General features: G+C 51.1%; 1 protein-coding gene across 5 annotated transcripts; it reads right to left on the bottom strand.

The window, feature by feature from the left end:
- Positions 1 to 6503: 6503 nt before the first annotated feature.
- NYAP1 (neuronal tyrosine phosphorylated phosphoinositide-3-kinase adaptor 1) lies at positions 6504 to 18837 on the bottom strand. 5 transcript variants are annotated; one of them, XM_072837229.1, is made up of 7 exons: positions 18677 to 18837; positions 17243 to 17394; positions 15354 to 15709; positions 13374 to 14891; positions 12272 to 12490; positions 11947 to 12053; positions 6504 to 11370 (listed from the first exon to the last, which is right to left on the bottom strand). In XM_072837229.1, exons 2-7 carry the CDS (start codon positions 17308 to 17310, stop codon positions 11113 to 11115), a joined length of 2526 nt encoding a protein of 841 aa, XP_072693330.1. In that variant the 5' UTR covers positions 17311 to 17394; positions 18677 to 18837; the 3' UTR covers positions 6504 to 11112. The 5 variants fall into 5 exon arrangements, with proteins under 5 accessions (XP_072693330.1, XP_072693334.1, XP_072693333.1 ...); XM_072837233.1 differs by having other exon boundaries at positions 12272 to 12487; XM_072837232.1 differs by lacking the exon at positions 18677 to 18837 and adding an exon at positions 18441 to 18550.
- Positions 18838 to 20684: the final 1847 nt, after the last annotated feature.

Here is a 20684-nt window from a genome sequence, read left to right as displayed (position 1 = left end):
ACATGGCTTTTTAAAACTTGTGTTTGCAGGTATATGGAGTTGTCAAAACTCCTCGTACTGTAGACTTCAGGTAGGTACATTTTATTATATATAAATTATACCTCAATAAAACTGATTTTTACAAACAGAAATAAGGTTTTAGGGCTTGCATTGCACATGTGTCAGGGGTCAATAGCCAATTGTTAACAAGAAATAATATGAACTTACAGTGCTAGCAAGTGATGAAGGTTGGACCTTAAAGGAAGATTTTGTGTATTTCCCCACCCCCACCAGTCTGAATTAGAAATAACAAGTCTTACTGGAGCACTCAAAAGCACACAGACTTGTGGATGGAATAAAGCTGTTAGGTTTCATGATAAGAATTTCAAGGTACCGTGTTTAATTATATATATATATATTTTTTTGTTTGTTTGTTTGTTTGCTTGTTTTTTTTCTTAAGTAAGCTCTATGCTCAACGTGGGGCTTGAATTCAAGACCCTAAGATGAAGAGTCACATGCTCTACTGACTGAGCCAGCCAGGTTACCCTGTCAAAGTATCATGTTCAAAGTATTAAGATACTCTATCTCAAACCTTCTTTTTTTTTTTTTAAAAAAAAGATTTTATTTATTTATGATAGACATAGAGAGAGAGGGGCAGAGACACAGGCAGAGGAGGGAGAGGCAGGCTCCATGCATGGAGCCCGACGCGGGACTCGATCCCGGGGCTCCAGCATCTCGCCCTGGGCCAAAGGCGGACGCCAAACCGCTGAGCCACCCAGGGATCCCCTATCTCAAACCTTCTTGACTTCAACACTCAAAGTTTATAAACCTCAATGCTATTGACATTTCAGACCAGATAATTCTTTGTCATTTGGGGCTGTCCTGTTATGGGGTGTAGATGAGTGGTAGAATTTTCTCTTGGGCTGCAATACCACCAGGATTAGGGACTCATGTCTACTAAGTCCACCCAGGGCACCAAGCATCCCTAGGTCACTTTCTAGCCACCTGGGCTCATCCCACTCACCCTTCTGGAAGAGATCACTGCTTGCTTCCTTAGCAGGGCACCTCCATTGATGTGTCCTGTCCATCCTCTCCTCGAGCCTGGTCTGGTGGTTTTGTGCTGCGTCCTCACCTGTACCTCTGGGAGCAACGGCTGGCCTCCAGAGCTGCTGTCCTTTTGTACCTCCCTTAGCCCCCACACACTGTAAATCCTGAGCGGTCTCTCCCTCCAAAGTCTAAAGAGTGGTAGTCTGTTGGTAGACAGGGCAATGCCCCTTCTCTCTCCTTCAGAATGGCAAAGGAAGGGAAATCCTCCACTCTAGAAAGGGTGGGCTGGGAGCAGTTCTCTTTCAGAACAATAATTGAGGGTGGCAAGGTTAGGTGGGAAGGAGGTGGATAACCCTCACTCACACCCCAGGAGGGAATTCTAGAAGCTAACTGTCCCTCCCCAGGTCTGTTTTGTTGTCAGGGGCCCCTCCCTGGGTGTGTGGGTCTACCTCCCGGAAAAAAGTTCCAGTTAGGAACATCTTTATTTCCTTTAGGGCCTCCTGGGTGGGAAAGGTAGACCGAAAAATAAAGAGGGAGGGGAAAACTTTGCCCCATAGATTTCCTCACTCACTCAGCCCCAACCTCAAAATGGGGGGGGGGGGCGTGATGTTCTCATTTTTAGATTTCCATATCTCTAAATAGACCAACCATGACAGTTTTATGACCCATTTACAAGCATACATTTTATGTTACCAAATGAACAAAATGACTGCAGATCTGAATGGGCAGGGAAATAAATACCACATATAATTAAAAATTTCCCTCTAGTTTCTAATTTTCCAGAAGGTTTCCCCTCATTACTCTGAAATTTCTGGAATGTGTACATCTCACTGTCCCACCCATGCCTGGGCTTTAAGTCAGGAATGTCAAACACAATCAGCATAAGGTCACCACTTGGTCAGTGGAAATTTTTTTAGATGGTGACACCATTTTTGGTTCTCCCAACCTAGGGTTTCTGACTCGTAGCCATTTTTGGTGGCAAAAGACTGCCTTGGGTGGGGTGGGTGGGGGTGGCAGAGGCCAGAGGATGGTCTGGATGAGTCCCTGGCCAACATGCTCCTCACTGCATCCAGAGATGGCAGTTTGGAGATGGCAGAGGAGCAGTGGAACCTGGACCCTCAGAATGGGCTGCCATTCTGAGGCCACGTACATTAGGTGCACCTAGAGTCTGAACAGCAAGTGACAAGAAGCTCCAATTTCCCAGTCCCTGTAAACTGTAGAGGTACCTTCAGGAAGCAACCAGCATATGTGGAGAGTGTGACATTCTTTAACACAAATGGCTCAGGCTATTCCACAATTCAGAGATATGGGAGCAAAAGAAGCAAAGATAAAAATGTCGAATTAGAAGAGATGAAGAAAGTTAACAACCAGATGCAACTCCTGGTTTTGGGTAGAATCTCAGTCTGTAATTCGCGTATAGATGCCTTAACCTCCAAAGTGTTAGTATTTGGAAGTGATATTTGGAGAGGTGATTATGGGTAGGTGAGGTCATCAGGGTAGGGCCCTAATGATGGGATTAGTGTTCTCCTAAGAAGGGAAACAAACACCAGACCCATCGTCTTTCACTCTTTCTTGCATTTTCTCCCTCTCTGCTGTGTAAGCATGCAGCAAGAAGCTACCTGTCTGCAAGCCAGGAAGAGGGCTTTAACCAGGAACCAAATAGGCCAGCACACTATTTTGGATTTCCTAGCCTTCTGAGCTGTGAGAAATAAACACCTATTGTTTGAGTCATCTAGTCTATGGTATTTTGTTATGGCAGCTGAGCTAAGACACCAGAACACTTTGGGACATGATTAGGGAAATGTATATATGGCTTGGATATTAGATAAGATGAAACTCTATTGATATGGGGGATGTGGAGACTCTTACTGGAAAAAAGCAGCTTTCAATACGGTATGTGCAGGATGATCTTGTTTTGTTAAAAAACATATATGCATAGAAAAAGTCCTGTGATATTATACAGTCAGTTTTTAAATGGTAACCTCTACGTGGTGGAAATACAGTATTTTATTGTTGCTTTCCAGTATTTGATAACTTTCTACAATGACTGTATATTGCTTCATAAAAATAAAAGGTTATTTTTAACAGGAGAGAGAATGTTTTGGGAGGGATTTCCTAGAACATTTGCTCCCAATCCTCACTTTTTTTTTCAGGGGAGGAAAATTTTTGATTCATCACATTGACTTTAAAACAAAACAAAACAAAATACCACTTTTTATTGTGGAAAATTTCAAACAGACCCAAACGCAGACAGAGCATTCATCCAGCCTAACAATGATCAACACATGGCCATTCTTGTTTTGTCTTTTCTGGCATGTACTTTCTCCTCTTCTTTTTTTTTTTTTAAGATTTATTTATTTATTTATGACAGACATAGAGAGAGAGAGAGAGGCAGAGACACAGGCAGAGGGAGAAGCAGGCTCCATGCAGGGAGCTCGACCTGGGACTCGATCCCGAGTCTCCAGGATCACGCCCTGGGCCGAAGGGGGCGCTAAACCGCTGAGTCACCCAGGCTGCTCTTTAGTTTCTTTTAATCTACAGGTCACCTCTCCATCTTTTTATTTCCCCTGGCAATATATTTGTTGAAGAACCCAGGGAGTTTGCCCTGAGGTGTTTCCCACAGTCGATTTTGCTGATCGCATTCGCTGGTGTTCAGTGAGTTCCTGTCTCTTCTGTATTTCCTGTAATTGGTGGTGGCATCTACAGGCTTGATGATATCTCTAGGTTCAGTTTTGGTGGGGGAGGGGGCGGGCAAAAGTACTTCATGGTTGATGGTACATTCTTTCATCAGGAGGCACATAAGGAAACAAAACAAAACAAAACAAAACAAAAACAACAACAAAAAGGAGGCACATAAGGTTGTCTCTTACAGTGTGACATGGGATATTGCCTGCTGTTGGAACTCAATACCAGGTCCCATTTTTTCTCTCTCTTTCTTTCTTTCTTTCTTTCTTTCTTTCTTTCTTTCTTTCTTTCTTTCTTTCTTTCTTTCTTCTTTCTTTCTTTCTTCTTTCTTTCTTTTTTAAAAAAAGATTTTATTTATTTATTTCTGAGAGACACACATACAGAGAGGCAGAGACACAGGCAGAGGGAGAAGCAGGCTCCAAGCAGGGACTCCATCCCTGACGCTAAGGATCAGCCCTGGGCCAAAGGGGGAGCTAAACCGCTGAGCCACCCAGGGATACCCGTCTGGGTTCCATTTTCATGGTAATATTCTAATTCTAAAATTCTGTCAGCATTTATTAGCCAAAATGTTTCTTTATAGAGAAGCTTTGTAATTCAAAATAATGAATTGATCCTTTAGCATCCTCCAAAGATGAGAATTTTTTTTTTTTTGTCATATGAGCTAATGAACTTAATTATATTTGCCTTTTAATCCATTGTAGTTCTTACCCTTCTTGAGGTAATATCCTTTGGCTATTTGGGAGCCTCTTCTAGTTTGCTCCCCAGTCTTTTTTATTTTTTTTTAATTTTTATTTATTTATGATAGTCACAGAGAGAAGAGAGAGAGGCAGAGACATAGGCAGAGGGAGAAGCAGGCTCCATGCACTGGGAGCCCGATGTGGGATTCGATCCCGGGTCTCCAGGATCGCGCCCTGGGCCAAAGGCAGGCGCCAATCCGCTGCGCCACCCAGGGATCCCTCCCCAGTCTTTTTGATATGACCCTAGTTGCCTTTCATAGAAATCTCTCTTCAGAGCTGAAATATGATCTCGATGGGTGATATGGACCATGAGAAATAAGGCATTTATTTCTGGGGATGCCTGGGTGGCTCTATGGTTAGCATCTGCCTCGGGGCGTGATCCGGGGTCTGGCAATCAAGTCCCGCATCAGGCCCCCTGCAGGGAGCCTGCTTCTCCCTCTGCCTATGTGTCTGTGTCTCTCATGAATAAATAAAAACTTTGAAAAAAAGAATATTATTTCTGAAGTATTTATTTTCTCTCCCCTGTAATTTGAATGTGTTACCTCCCCAATGGGGGTCTTCCACACAGCTCCTGTCTCCTTCTGGACTTAATGCTCCCAGCCCCTCTCTCCTTTAGGTCTACTGTCCTAGGGTCCCCTGCTGTGCTGGGGTCTTGAAAGGTAGAAAGTCAGTGTTGGAAATGCCTTTGTGACCCCAGGAGGGGACATGTAGTCCCAGGTGAGACCAGGTGAGTTTCACCAGGTGTCAGGCAGGACTGGGTCTGGGTTGACTTCGCAGGGGTGCTTATCCTTCCATCCTTCCTGTGAAGTTTATAAAGTTCCAGCACAGCCTAAGTTCTTGAAACTGAGAATTCTTCACAGATCTCTAATCTTAGATAGCCTGAGGGCTCACATCAACCTCAAGCACCTGCCTTAACTCTGTCTGATCCTGCCTTTCCGGTCTCCTGAGATTCTAGTCTCTGTCCTTACCCCTCAAGGAGTCATTGGGCTATCTGAAAGCGAGAAATGGCTCTAAATGACAATCTGGGATTTGAAACTTCACATGCCAGCTCCTCCATGCTGACACTTTATGCCTACCTCTGCTTCTTTTCATGAAGCACAACCCTTGTCTTCATCCTTTCTAGAACACCTAACTACTTATTTTTCTTTTTAAAAAAACTTTTTTTATGGGGCACCTGGATGGCTCAGTTGATAGAGTCTGACTTCAGCTCAGGTCATGATCCTGGGGTCCTGGGATCAAGCCTTGTGTGGAGCTTCCCTGCTTCTCCTCCCTCAGCCCCTCCTCCAAATTGTGCTTGCTTGCTTGCACTCTCTCAAATAAATAAAATCTTAAAAAATATATATATATATATTTTGTTCTGATTTCAGAATGAAGATCTACACATAAAAATTCAAACAATATACATTTTTGAAAAGTAAATTAAGCCCACTCACTTCTCAGACCTCAAATAGTCACCATCAAATATCTGGTATATTTTCTTCCAGACCTACATAAAAATTTACAAATAAATGATTTTTCTATAAATGCGTTTTTTACGAATACATTTTTTTCTAAAAATGTGCTTTCCCGTACATTTCTTTATTCACTTATTAATTTATTGTGAACTTTCTTGTGTTTAGAACATCGAGGGATCCCTGGGTTGCTCAGTGGTTTAGCGCCTGCCTTCGGTCCAGGGTGTGTTCTGGGAGTCCCGGGATCGAGTCCCATATCAGGCTCCCTGCAAGGAACCTGCTTCTCCCTCTGCGTCTCTCATGAATAAATAAAAATCTTAAAAAAAAAAAAAAAAAAAAAAAAAGAACATCAACATCTTCTGTGTTCTATTCAACAGCTTCAGCGTACCATTGTTATCATAAATTAGTGCCATACTGATGAAATTGGGGTTGTCTCCAATTTTTCATCTTTCAAACAACACTGCAATTAGCATGCTTGTGCATCTAGCTTTTCACACTTGTGTAACCATTTACATAGGATAATTTCCTGGAAATCGAATTTGAGTCAAAACTATGTACATTTAAATTTTTAATAAATATTAAATTGACCTCCAGAAAAGATGTGTTTACATTTACACAATGAGTCCGTTTTCCACCTATACTTGCCAGACTGATGCTATGTTTTTTTTTTTTTCAGTTTTGTCTGACAGGTGAAAAGCATTTTATCATTGCTTTGTTTCACATCACTTGTGTTATTATGGTTGATACATGTTCATTGATATTTCTGTTTCTTTGGTGATTTATCTGTTCATGTCCTTTGAGTTCTTTTTTCCTTTTCTTATCAACTCTCGGATCTTTCTAATATACTGTATCAATCTTTTTCATGTGTTAGAAATCTTTTCCCATAGGGTGCCTGGCTGATGGAATCAGTGAGCTCTTGAGTGTGTAGCTCTTGATCTCAGGGTTGTGAGTTTGAGTCCCATCTTAGGTGTAGAGATTACTTAAAAATAAAATCTTAAAAAATATATTTTCCCAGTTTAATGTTTCTAGTTTGAGTTTGCCTTATAGAAATTTTAGCTAAGAACATGATCAAACTTAAAAGTCTCTCAGCATTTTCTGGTTTTCATGTCATTTTAGAAAGACCTTCTCCATGCTAAGGTTATAAGAATGTTCACCCACTTTTTGCTCTTAATGTTTTGTTTCTACATCTAAACCTTTTGGCATAATAAATGAAATAGAGAGCCAGCTTCCCACACTTGCCCTTGAGTAGCTGATTGCTCGAGAAACAACCGTTGAATAATCTTTTTCCCCACTTTTTTTTTTAAAGCTTTTATTTATTTATTCATGAGAGACAGAGAGAGAGAGAGAGGCAGAGACACAGGCAGAGGGAGAAGCAGGCTCCACACAGGGAGCCCGATGTGGGACTCAATCCCGGATCTCCAGGATCACGCCCTGGGCCAAAGGCGGGCGCCAAACCACTGAGCTACCCAGGGATCCCTTTTCCCCACCTTTTTTCTCCACCTTAAAATACCACCTTTATCATGTACATGCTAAATTCCCATGTGCATTTGGAACTATTTCTAGACTCTATTCTGATGGATGTACCAGTCCTGTGCCAATCCCAGTACATTGTGCTTTTGTTTCAACTTTTAATATTGATAGGCCAGACCCTCTGACCTTTACTCATCTGTTTCAGAATGTTCTGGCTTTTCTCATTATCGTTCTGGATGAACTTTTGCATTATTTTGTTAAGTTTCCCAACTCATCTTTTTGGAATTTATTTATTTTTTAAAGATTTTATTTATTTATTCATGAGAGACACACACAGAGAGAGGCAGAGACACAGGCAGAGGGAGAATCAGGCTGCATGCAGGGAGCCCAATGTGAGCTCGACCTGGGGACTCCAGGATCACGTGTTGAGCCGAAGGCGGACCCTCAACTGCTGAGCCAACCAGGTGTCCCTCCTTTTGGAACTTAGAGACTGCATCAAATTTATAGATTCAGGGGGAACTGACATCTTTTATATTATGGTCTTCTTATCTATGAACAAGCTATGTAATAACTTGCTTATACAAATATTCCTGGTTTAAGTAACTCAAAGGACTTTAGTTTTATTGATTGATTGAATGTAAGTCCTGTACATTTCTTATTAAAGTTACTCTGAGGGATCCCTGGGTGGCGCAGTGGTTTGGCACCTGCCTTTGGCCCAGGGCGCGATCCTGGAGACCCGGGATCGAGTCCCACGTCGAGCTCCCGGTGCATGGAGCCTGCTTCTACCTCTGCCTGTGTCTCTGCCTCTCTCTCTCTCTCTGTGTGACTATCATAAATAAATAAAAATTAAAAAAAAATAGTTACTCTGAGATATTTTATGACCTTTGTTGCTCTTATAAGCAGGATATTTACATCCATCAATTTTCTAACTAATTATTAAAAAGGTATCAGAAATTGTGCCACTTCTGACAACATGGATGAGCCTTAAGGGCATTATGCCAAGTGAAATAAGTCAGGCGGAAAGGCAAATACTCTACGATCTCACTTATATGTGGAATCTGAAAAACAACAACAAAAAACTCACAGACATAGAGAACAGATTGGTGGTTGTCAGAGATGGGATTGGGGTGTGGGCAAAATTGGTGAAGGTGGTTAAAAGGTACAAACTTCCCATTTCAAGATAAGTAAGTCCTGGGGTTGTAAGGTACAGTATAGACATTATAGTTAACAATACTGCATGGTATATTTGAAAGTTACTAAGAGGGTTGACCTTAAAAATTCTCATCACAAGGAAAGAAATTGTGTGGCAATGGATATTAACTACACTTATTTTGATGATCATTTCACAATATATACTTATATCAATTCATTGTTGGACACTTGAAACAAATACAATGTTATATGTTGATATATCTTAATTTTTAGAAATGTAGAAAGCTATTGCTTGTTCATAGTTTGTTCCTAATGCATATCTTTATCCACATTCTCCTTTATAAAACTCAGTCTCTGATGTATTATTTCTATATTGATAACTCCGAATGTCTACAGTCTTCTTCTTCTTCTTCTTTTTTTTCTACAGTCTTCTCATCTCTCCAAAACTATGGTCATTTTGTCTCTAACTTAATGTTTCCCAAATACTAAAAATTCTCATATTGCTGTCATAATTTTCCATATTCTGTATATCACACCTGTACCATTATTTATTTAACATTTTTCTTTAACTCATTAAAAATAAATTTAGCCCTATCTTGTGCAATAATATCCATGAAATAACAAATACTTTGATGTGCTGGTTATAGTTTTTCTAGTAGGAATGAAAATAAAACTATTCAAGTTTATAAAATGTTCTTCTTGGGGCACCTGGCTGGCTCAGTCAGTGGAGCATGTGACTCTTGATCTCAGGATTGTGAGTTTAGGCCCCATGTTGGGTGTAGAGATTATTTAAAAATAAAATCTTAAAAAGGAAAAAGAAAAAACAATATTCTTCTTCAGATTACTTAAAAACATCTTTTGTATCATCCCCTACACTTTTTGAAAATCTGTTCTAGCTTTTAACAAATCTTTCAACTTGGGTATTAACCATTGCTTCCAATTCAACGTTCTTCCCTCAAAATCCCTCTCACTCCACTTGCTTTGCTCTGTCAAAGTGATCATATCCCCAACCACAGGAGTTCCAAAGTTGGGCTTTGAGGAGGCCCCATTCAGCTCCTTCATTTCCCTCCTGAGGATGTTCTTCCAGCTGCACCTTGCAATCTGGCCCTTGCCCTCTATTCCTCCAGACACTTTTTATCCTCCTCCTTGATTGCTTCCTGAGGACCAGCATCTTGCTTTGATGCCCATCTTGCTGAACCAGCTTCATTGTGGTTGACTCATTGCCCTTTGCATTATTTAAACACATTTCCTGCCCCTCCCCCATCTTCTGTTCTGCAGACAATCATACTGTGACCTTGGGTCCTCCCCTTCTCCCCCTGCTCATCCAAACCTTACCTGTCCTTTTAGGCTCACTTTCTACAAAGCCTTCCTAGGTGATACTGCCCCCCCACCCACACACACACTCCTTACTGCTGTAGCACTGTCTAGTGTTGTCCCAGGTGTCTCATCCCCCTGAACGGACTATATGCTGCCTGAGGGCAGGCTTTAGTTTGAATTCTCCTTCTGCATATATTGCCAAGTACACATCAGAGGCTGGTTCAGTAAATGCTTGCTGAGTCACAGCATGGTGGCATTCCCAGACTTACCTCAAACTCCACCTCTCCCTATTACTTGCCACAGCCACTCACCCCTCCCTGCACCACCTCCAGCTCCCACCAACCACAGGCAAGAGGGAAAAGAAACAGGTGTAAGAAAAGCAGAGCGCACTGAAGTATAAGAAGCCAGTTCTAGGATCGTTAGTCTTTTAATATATTATTCTGAAAAGAAAGGAATTAAAAAAAAGTTCCTGACATCTCTTCTGATTTTTTAAAATTTAAATAAATACCCTGCCCACCCCCACCCACTAAAATTTCCCTCCTTCCCCATCATCCCGCCCATCCCTGGTGCTAGACCCTCACCCCAGAGCTAAATAAGATGCCTGTTTCACAGCAGGCCACACTCACTACCAAATTCTGGCCACTGGTAAATACTGTAAATGAGTCTGTCACCCTTGCCTCATCAGAGTCCCTCCCTTCTCTTGCTGGCCTCCCCACTCCAGACCAATCCCCAGCTTCTGGGTGGGCATGGACAGTGGGGCCTTCAGGCATTGGAGAGAGCGCCAACTTGGTTCCCTTTAATTGCCCACTACTGCCTACTCCCTGCCCAGGAGTGGGTCAGAAGGGCCCAGGATTGCCCTCCCAACTAAAATAAATAATGAAATAAATACCCCCTCCCCACTCCCTGCTCTTATGAAAGAGCCCCTCTACTTCACACTCTCTAGCCCCGGCCTTCACTTGCCCACCCCCTGTTCCTCCCTACCCTTCCCTCCTCCCCCATGCTGACCTCTGGCTTGGCCTTTGCCCTCTCAGGAAGAGTCTACCTCGCCCAGCCTTCCCACCTCAAACAAACCCTCCTCCCCCAAATTTCAGGGGGTGCAGCTGGCGCCCCATGCCCGGTGGGCCTGGCAGACTCCCCTTCTCCGGGGGTTAGGATGGAAGGCAGGGGTTCTCCCTGGCTTTGTCTCACCTGGTCCAAGTGTCCCTCTTTCAAGGCAAGTCTCCTGGAGAGCCCGGCACCCCCGCCCCGCTCCCCAGTCCTGCCTCCCGGCCTCCTCAGATGGCAGTGTCCCAGAGGACGGTGTGCTGCCGGCGGCAGGGCGGGGTGCCGGACTTGCGGGGCTCGGGCCCCCGCCGCCAGCTGGGGAGGATGGGCATGCTCTCCTGCTTGCAGAGGCCTCGGTCGGGGCGGTGGCGCGCCTTGATCTCCTTGCACACGCAGCGCTTGCGCTCTATCACCTCCAGCAGCTTGCCGTCGCGCTCGCGGGCGGGCTGAGGCGGTAGGGGCAGCGGCAGCGGCAGTGCGGGGTGGGTCTGTGCCCCTTCCTCCCGCCGCCGGCCAGCGACGGGGGGAGAAAGGATTAAGGGGGGTGGTCAAGGACCTCAGAGTGACCAGGTCCTGTCCCACACTGCAGAGACCAATGCCTTGCCCCAGAAACAAGTCCTCTCTTGCCCCCAAGGCCTCTGTCCTCTCCCCTTGCCTGGGGGTGGGGAGGTGGGGCGGGCAGGAACAGAAACGCAGCTCTTGCACCCTTTGCCTGGCAGGGTGCCCTGCTGCCAGACTGGGCCCATTTCACCCTGAGGAATGGGGACCTTTAAATACCTGTCTTCCTAGCAGAATGCATTTTCCGAATTGGTACCCCCCATATCCCAAGTGCACAAAGGCGCATAGTAGGCTAGTGGTGGTGCTGCCTGGCTGTCCCCACCTAATACAGTCCCTTCCCAGGATCAATGCCCCCATACCCGGCAGCTCCCCTACTCCCCTCTGGGTCCCTATTAGTATGTGCCAGGCCCCAGTTTGACATCTTCCTTTTCTTTCTACACCCAGGCCTTCTTCCTCACCTCCTCATTCACAAATCAAAGAAAGCCCAACTTGGTCTTCCTCCTCACCTGGCTTGGGGCATCCCTGGGCTGGCTGCAAGGCCGGGGGGTGTGGAGCGCGGCCTGCCGGACTCCAGAGGTGGAGGCGGAGCGCCCTAGGCGGTAACCTGTGAAGTCTGAGGTGGAAAAATGGCAAGTGAGGAGGGTAGGGACCTCCAGGTTCCCCTCCTGCAGTTCCCAGAGGGCAGCCCCATCCTGTCTGCCCCTGCCTCAGCAGAGGAGGAAAGGGGATGGAGATGTGGCATTTGAATGGAGGGCACAGGACATGGACCTGGAGAGATTCCCCACCCCCTTTCCAGCCCCTTGTTTTGTTCAGGTGTGGGCAGGGTGTCACCTCCATTGCGGTGGCAGGCAGGAAACGTCTGGCAGGGTACGGGCAGCGCCGTGCGACTCCCTCCTCGGTCCCCTCCATGGTGGATCCTGGCCAGCAGGCCCTCTGCCCCCTGACTCCTCACTGGGATCCCTGATGCCATGGGGCCCCTGTCATCACGCTCCACCTTGCCTGGACCCTCGGCACTGCCATTCCAGGCCCGGGCACCATCCTCGACCTCTGCTGGGATGACAAGGAGAGCTTAGTGCTGTACATGGGAAGGGTCTTGCTGTCCCCCCCAGGTACACACACCATGGCGTGCATGGACCAGAAGTAACTGCCCTTTTGCAAGTCACAGCTGGGAAGGGAGGGACCCTATTTCACACTCCTCAAATACAAACACACAGGAGGGACCCCAATACTGCCACTTTCCTTCCCACCCATTGGTACCATCCCTGGCCTAAGAATCACAAGTATTTGCTGCTGCCAAACCCTTTTCTGTGGTCACAGGGGTCTCCCCTACCCTAGCTTTATAGCTCCAGAGCCCCTTTGACCTGAGTGGGCTGCAGTGACCGCCCTCTGGGACAGAGACCAGGGGCACTGTTCCCCAGGAGGGGAGATCCCAAATCCTGAGCCAGGAAGTGGGAAAGGGGGGGCATTGGGGGAAGGGCTGCAAGTGAACTAAGCTCAGCTCTGAGAGGAGGCCTGGCAGAGCATTGCGTTGCCCGGCAACGGTAGGGGCCTCCCTCTCCTCTCCCTCCTGTCTGGATGGGTTGCCATGGCAACAGCTGGGAGGCAGCTGTGTTTAGCTCCTAGTGTGTGCACACTCACAAACACACACCCCTGCAGCCTAGCAAAGGGAAAGGCAGGGAGTAGAGCAGGACGGGGGCAGGAGGAGGCTACTCCTGGGGTCTGACTGTAGCCCCTCTCCATCGCAGATCTTCCTGCCCATCCAGCACACACATGGGGACCCTCAATCTGCTGCATGCCCTCATTCGCCAGTCTCCTTGAAAACTTCCCACTTCAGGACAATAGGTTGTGGCTTCCAAATAACCCCTCCAACACTTCCCCAAATCATCACAGGCATCCCCAGTTCCCCACCCCCAAATGCCCACCCCTCACTCACTGTCCAGCTCTTTTGCCTTCCTCCCTCCATACAGGACCTTCCTCTGCAGAGCCCAGCCTGCCCCAAATGTCGCAGCGCCCATCTCCTCTTCTTCCTCCTCTGGTGTCCCTGCACTGGCGATGACATGGGCGCAGGAGATGCTGGCAAAGGCACCCCCGTCGGTCCCTTGCTCCTGCAGCTGGATCTTGACCATGGGGGACGGGGCCCCCATTCCACAGCCCTTGTTCAGCACCCCCCCAGCCTTGAGGCTCTCATAGGCAGGGGGTCTCTTGAGCCCAGCTGCTGCAGCTGGGTAGGTCCAGAGGGGAGTCAGGGGGCCTGCCGTTGGGTCCGGAAGGCTGTGTGGGGAGGCCAGGCAGCCACGATGGTGGAGGACCCCAGCTGCTGAGCCCATGGCCCCGCCGTGGGAGCTGGACTTCCCAGGCACAGGGGGCCTTGAGCTGGTGCACAGCATCCCATGGAGGACTGAGATCTCCTTCTCCGTCTTTGGCTCCCCAACACCTAGGGGCGGACCAGCTGGCAGGACGGAGTGCGTGGTCACCTTGACTGCCGAGTATACCATGGTGTAAGACACAGCCTTGTCCTTGGGGGGGCCAGGGAGCAAGGCGGCCGGGGCAGGAGGGGCTGCCGGCGCCCCTGCCGCCTTGGGGCAGATCATGCTGTGGGAGTTGGGGAGCTCCCTCTCCCCCCGGGGCTGGCCAGAGCCCTGGGGTGGCAATGGTGTTGAGTGGCTCCGGGCCCGGCCCGAGGGTCCCAGCAGCAGCAGGTTGGCAGCAGGAGGCGGAGGTGGTGGAGGAGGCGTCTCCCGCTCCCGGGCAGGCACTTGGGGAGCTGGGGTGGAGCCCGCTGGCTCCTTCGAGTGGCAGAGGACCGGTAGCCTTGAGACCCCATCGCCGGGGGTTCGGGAAGCAGGCTTGGCTTGGGGGAAGGCCAGGAGCGGGGGACGGTGCTGGAGGAGGTTGGGGAAGGGTGGGGGGATTTCGCAAGGAGTGGTCTTGGTAGGTGTCCCTTCCCTCCGGCTTGGGAGGGCTGAAGCTGGCCGCCGGTGGGTGTGGGGCTGCAGGACGGGAGGCTGGTGTGGCGAGGAGCTTGCGGTCAATGGAGGGGCCCCGTTGGACCGGCCTTCCCCTGCCTCCTCGGGCAGCGGGTACTTCATCTCCTCATATATAGCCTCACTCTCCTCTGAGTCCGAGTCGGCGCCAGCTGGAGGGGTTGGGCCCCTACCCCCGAGAGGGGGCCCAGTCAGGCCCCCTCCACTTCGCCCTCCTCCCCTGAAGACATCCCCCACCATTTCAATGTACACGGGCTCCTCTTCCTGGGCACCCACCTCAGGGTCCCCAGCTACGCAGGACCCCCTACTGAGGCGCTGAAGGGGCAGATTCCCCCCTCGAGGAGAGGGGGCCGGGGGGCAGGACTCATCGAAGGACACAGAGAGCTGGGTGTTGGGGCTTCGCCTGGGCTTCTGTGGAGGAACCTTCCGGCTGGACTCTCGGCCTTCGGGAGCGGGCTTCTGTGAGCCTGGGCAGGATGGGAAGGACAAAAAGAAACTGTGCTCTTAGTGGGGGAAAGAGATGGGCAGACCCTTTCTGGTCTCTTAACCCACCTGCAAGGGCATATCTGCCTCTTTATTTCCCCCACCGTCCTCAACTTAAAGCACAGTGGGTTCCTTTTATACCAGCCTGCCCTTGGGTCCTTCTGATGAACTCCCCAGAATCTGCAGCTCCCACCATAAATTCTATCCCACCCTCATATCCCTTCAAGGCCACCCCTTTTCCCAGGAATGGACTTTTCAGGGAGCTTCCCCTGCCCTTGAATGGTTCATCTCAGGCCCTTCCAAAAAGAAACCACCCCCCCACCACTCCCACTGAGAATGGAACCTTCCATTTCCTTGGTTCTTCCCTGAATGAACCCTCCCCTATAGGCCTCTTTTGGCCTGGAATGGATCCTCCCAGCTCCCGGGAAGGGTTGGGGGTGTCTCACCTGCTTTCTTCCCCAGGGGCACTTCTGCCCCTGACCCTGCCATGCTGAGCTTGGTGCTGGGATGTCTCCGGGGCTTGGCAGGGGGTCTTCGGGCACTGCCGTCCTCTGTGACACCCCCCACTCCCCCCGCAGGCCCACCCCCCACACTGTCCATGCTGCCCACTGAATGGCAGGAGAGTGAGCGTGGGGCCATGGCGCTGCGGCAGGGGTGGGGGGTATGCTCCTGGGAGGCTGGCATTGTCATGAAGCCCATCCTGAGGGAGCGGCGCAGCGAGGCGATGTCCCGCACACGGACCCCAGGCCCCGGGCCAGCCCCGGGCCCTGTGGGGCCTGCAGGAGCCACCTCCTTACTGGAGCTGGGGAGAGAAGGCCAAGATGGAACAGATGTTGGGCCTCAGGCCTGGGCATCCCTATCCTTTACCCTAAGAGGGGTGTGCAACCCTGTGGCCTCCCAGGAGGAGGAGGAAAGGGCCCGGGGTGGGGTCGGGAGGCTGTCTGAACGTCTAGGGCACCCAAGTAGAAACTTTGGGCAGAATCCCTACGCTTTAAAAAAAGGCAAGGAAATTGGGGAGAGAAGGCAAGTAGGGAAGAGTGAAGGGATGAGTATGTGTGCAGGGGGCATCCTTGGAGCTGTCTGATCCTGGCCTGGGCATATATCTGGCACACGGCACTTGTATGGATGGCTTCATGCATAGGTAGCAAGATGCAAACAGGCAGCACAACCCTGCCTGGCACATACACCTGCCACCACGGCTCTGCTCCTCTCACTCTCACGCTGGCCCACACCTGGCCTCTGGCCTCCCACCATGTCCGGCTACTGCGGCCTCCACTCCCACACCACACCGCACCTCCGTTCCCAGATGAGGGGTGTACAGCTGCATCGTCAGAGCAGCCTTCTGCTGCCGATCCTTTTCTTCCCTTCCCCTTTCTCTGCCTCTCCCTCGGTGCTGTCCTTTCTCTGTCCCCCTCCCAGGCTTACCCCCATTCCCCTGCACTGCCCCTGAGCTTCTGTGTGAGTGAAGGGAGGGGCAGCTGGCAGGGAAGAGGGGAGAGCCACTGTGGAGTGGGCTCTCATTAAGGGCCTGTCTACTAACCCTTCATTACGGAGAGATCACTGCAGTCATAGCTCTGATTAATCTAATTAACAACAAGAATTAAACTCCACAGTTTCGAGGAGGGAGAAGGGAGCAGGGAGGTGGCTCTGACTCAAGCTCCAAGAGGCTGTGCTGTCAATGGGAGTGAAGAGAGAGGGGAGCCAGAGGGGAGAGGCCAGGATCCAGGTCCCTGGGAGGGCAAGGAGAGAGGGCAGGCAGGGAGAGGTCCCCGCCCTGTCTCTTCTGCAGAAGCCCTAGCCTTCACATCTCCCACCACCACACACACACACACACACACACACACACACACACACACAACCCTGTCCCTTGGCCTGTCATCTTCCCCAACAGAGGAGGTGGGGAGGGGGCCAAATGGATCTTCTCTGGTGCCCCTCAAATGACCCTGTCCCTGGACCATGAGGGCAGCAGGGCCTGCCCCTTCCAAGGTCAGGTGACAGGGGAGCCTTGAGCCAATCCCACATTGACAGAAAGAAGACAACAGGCCAGAGGTGAGTCAGAAAAGAGTGACTTGAGCCTCCAGGGGTGGGGAAGAGCCAATAGGGTACTCCTGAGCTGGAAGCCCCTCCCCAGAGGCCAGGACAAGCTAGAGCCAGGAGCCAGGAGCAGGGTGGGGACAAGGTGGATCCAATTCCAGCAATTCTGTTCTGAGCACAGACTCTTAGGTCAGACTCAAGACCAGGCTGCTAGACCCAGGAAGGGCAGAAGGATGTGGCCCAGCCACTGGGGAAGCAGAGGTGGGACAGCCCAGAGGGCAATCTGGGGCTGCAGCCTTACCTCCTCTTGGCCTCCTCCTCCTTGTGCTGCCTCCACTCCAGCTTGGTTTTTCGGTAGAGGAGGTTCATGTCGTGGGGCAGGAGGTGGGGGCTGGGGGGCCCTGCTCAGCGCCACCAGGCCCGGGGGGCGGCCCTCCCTGGGTCCCGGATCCACTTGGTGAGGGAGATGGGAAGGAAAAAAAGAAAGATGTGGGGTGGATAGGGGCCAGGAATGAATGAGAGAGAGAAGAGAGAGAGAGAGAGAGAGAGAGAGAAAGGAGATGTGAGTTGGGTCCTCAGAGAGTGGAAAACAGATGGAGGCAGAGAAATCCCCAACACTGCCTCTAGGACCCAAAGACAGACAGACATAGAAGGATATGTGTACACAGAGTCACACACCCTGACAAAGGTGTTCAGAGCCACAAATACACATTTGGGAGAGATCAGCTCGACGCAGATTCCCATCCTGTAAATACATCCTGATCTACCCCCAGACAGGCCCCACAAATACACAACAACCCCACAGCCACACAAACACACATTCAGACACACAAACCACCAGGCCACAGACCCGTATCTACAAACAGAGGACCAGACACATAGATCAGCATAGGTAAACACAACCTAGGAACAGGCAGACACACACAGACATAAACACCCCCGACACACCCACAGCACACACAGACCTCCAGACACACACCAACCAGCTACACAGAACTGGACATACCTACAGACAAGGAGTTCTGCTAGGGCCTACATGCGTACATTGCACCCCACTGGGGAAGGGGGAGATGGTCAGAATCCCCACCCCCTCTTGTGCTCTGAGGCTGGGGGTGTCATGAGGGCAGGGTGGGGATACTGGCAAAGGGGTGAGGGCACTCTGAGTTGGGTATCTACAACACTACCCATCCATCTATTTCCATTCCCTGCGGGCAGTTCCCCCTTCCAGTCCTTTGCCTGGGCCCGGGCCTCCGTCCACCCCTATTCCTGTGCCCTGGCCCCTCAGTGACCGTCTCCGCCTCCCTCGGTGATGGCCCCAATCCCCTTCTCCCTCCTCTAGGATCTGGCAAGGCTCCCGCCTTCCCTCTTCCAGTCCCTGCCCTCAATCCCACCCGGGGGTCTCCAGTCTGGCCCCATAGCTACCTTCTGAGCTGCGGCCTCCAGACCTGCTCTGGCTTCCCTCCCCCGAAACACACTCTCCTTTTCGCCGTCGGCCTCACCTCTCCTCCTAGGCGCCCCTCCTCACTGCCGTCCTCTCCCTTCCCTGTTTGTTCCAAACCTGACGGCTTCATTCCCCTCTCCATCCAAGGCCCCCAGGTTCCCGGGCACCCCTCCCCTTCCCCTTGTCCTGCTACCCAGGGTTTCTCCGTCTCTCGCCCTGCCAATCCTCACTACTCCCTGTCCCCCCCATCCCACCTCCCCGCACCAAGGATCCCCAATTTCCACATCACCGTACCTGGCCTGCCGGGCGCCGGCCCCCCCATGCCGGGCTCCGCCCGGAGCAGGAGGAGGGAGGAGGAGAGACAGAGAGAGACCGGGGGGAGCCGAGCTGGGCCCTGCCGCAGAGACAGCCCCGCCTCCGGGTCCGCCCCCAGACCCGCCCCCGGCCCCAAACCCACCCTTCCACACCCTCCAAGGACGGAATGGGAGCGGCCGCGCCGCGCTGCGCCGCCAGGCTGGGGTGGGAGGCGCGGGGGACGCAGAGCCCGCGGAGCTCGCGGGGGGACTCGGAGAAAGGTCGCGGGGCGCGGGGGACCTGGCGCCGGCCCGCCCCCGCTTTGAGGCGTCCGCTCCTCGTCGCCCCTCGGCCTCTATCCGGCCGGGCCGTGTTCGGTTCGGTGTCCGAGGCCCCGGCGGAGCGAAGCAGGGCGCAGCGCGTAGCGGCGCCCCCCGGTGGCAGCCCGGGACCTGCACCCCCGTGCGTACCCCGTGCGCGCCCCGCGCTTCCCGGGTGCGCACCCCGCGTCGGGCCGGGGCGAGGCTGCGGCTGCGGGGCCCGGGGTGCAGTGAGGCGACGAGGCCGGCAGGGGGTGCCGCTTTCCGGGCCGAGGGGCTCGGAGAGTCGTGAGCCCGACCATCCGCGTTTCTGCCCAGCAGGGGGCGTGCTCCCTTGGCTGCGCCCCTCTTCCTGCCGCCCTGCAGGTGCTGGGAGGGCATTGCAGCTGGCTCTCCTGCTGCCGGTCGCCTGTGCCTGGAGCTTCCCGGGCGCCCGGACCTCTTTCCACCGCCTGGGCTCAAAGGCTCCCGCCAGTCCGCCCGAGCGGCTCAAGTCATCCTCCCAGTAACCTCTGACCCCATGGCGCCTCCCGCCAGGTCCTGGGTGCCCCCGGCGGTCGGCCTCGGACGGGCCACAGCGGCAACCGCCCCGGTGCGGTCGAGGCGGCCGCTCAGGGTCGCGACCTCGCGCCCCGTCCTCAACGCCGCATCACCTTTCTCTTTAGCCCTGAGAAATCCTCCCTCGGAAATCCCTTTGCCACACATTAGCTGCAAGAAGACCTGGGTTCTACGCTTAAGTAGCTGAAAAATGGACCCCCCAAAGATAGCCACCTCTAATCCCCGGAACCTGTGCCCGTTACTTTATATGGCAAATCGTTGCAGGTGTGCTGTGTGGCTTTGGGCAAATCACACCACCTCTCTGAGAGATGCCTCGTATCTACCTCCATAACGTTGTTGAGGGCGCAAAAGAATTAATACGGGGAGCTTTGTAAGCCGTAAAATACATTAAAGGGCGATTATTGCTCCCAGGAGATGGAACACAAAATACAAAACAGTCCTTTCACATTTGCACCTTAGTGTGAATGAATTTTTATTTATTCATTCAATAAACATTTCTACAGAGACCAGCAATGTCCCAGGCAGGCAGACACGGAGGAGTCCAACTTGATGCTCAGAGTTGGTGGGAAGGGGAGGGTCCAAAGATAAATTTTGAATAGTTTGTAGCGTGTCAGCGCCGAAAGGAGGATCTGGGGGCGGAGCAGCCTGGCGGTGTTCTGAATATTGCCAGAGGGGAACGAGTTGGGGGTGGTGGTGGGGGACTTGTGTGGGAGGCTGCCTCCTCGACCTCAGGACTTGGGAGGCCTTAGGACCCAGCTGTGTTACTGTGAAGGGAGAGAGGCAAGGAGTGCAGATGCATTTTAACAAAGAAATGCAGAATAAATATATAAACATCTAGGCAGGAGGCATCATTTTGTTTTTCCCTAACCCTGAAGAATGGTTAAAAATTTCCATGAGCGAAAGCTGAAGAGGGAGGGATGTGTCAGCCCAGTCCTAGTCTCAATGCCATCAAATACTAGCTCTGGGGCCTCGGGCAAATAACTGACTACCTGGGAGCCTCTGTTTCCTCCCGCGGAAACGCTGAAGCTCAAAACCTACCCCATCTCTGCCCCCGACTGTTTATAGTCCATGAAATAACTATATAAAGCAGGCAAATATGAGAAATTTTCAATATGCTCAAGAATACTTCC

The sequence above is a fragment of the Canis lupus genome, chromosome 8 (genome assembly GCF_048164855.1).
Source record: "Canis lupus baileyi chromosome 8, mCanLup2.hap1, whole genome shotgun sequence".
NCBI lineage: Eukaryota > Metazoa > Chordata > Mammalia > Carnivora > Canidae > Canis > Canis lupus.
This window is presented reverse-complemented; position numbering and strand designations above follow the sequence as displayed.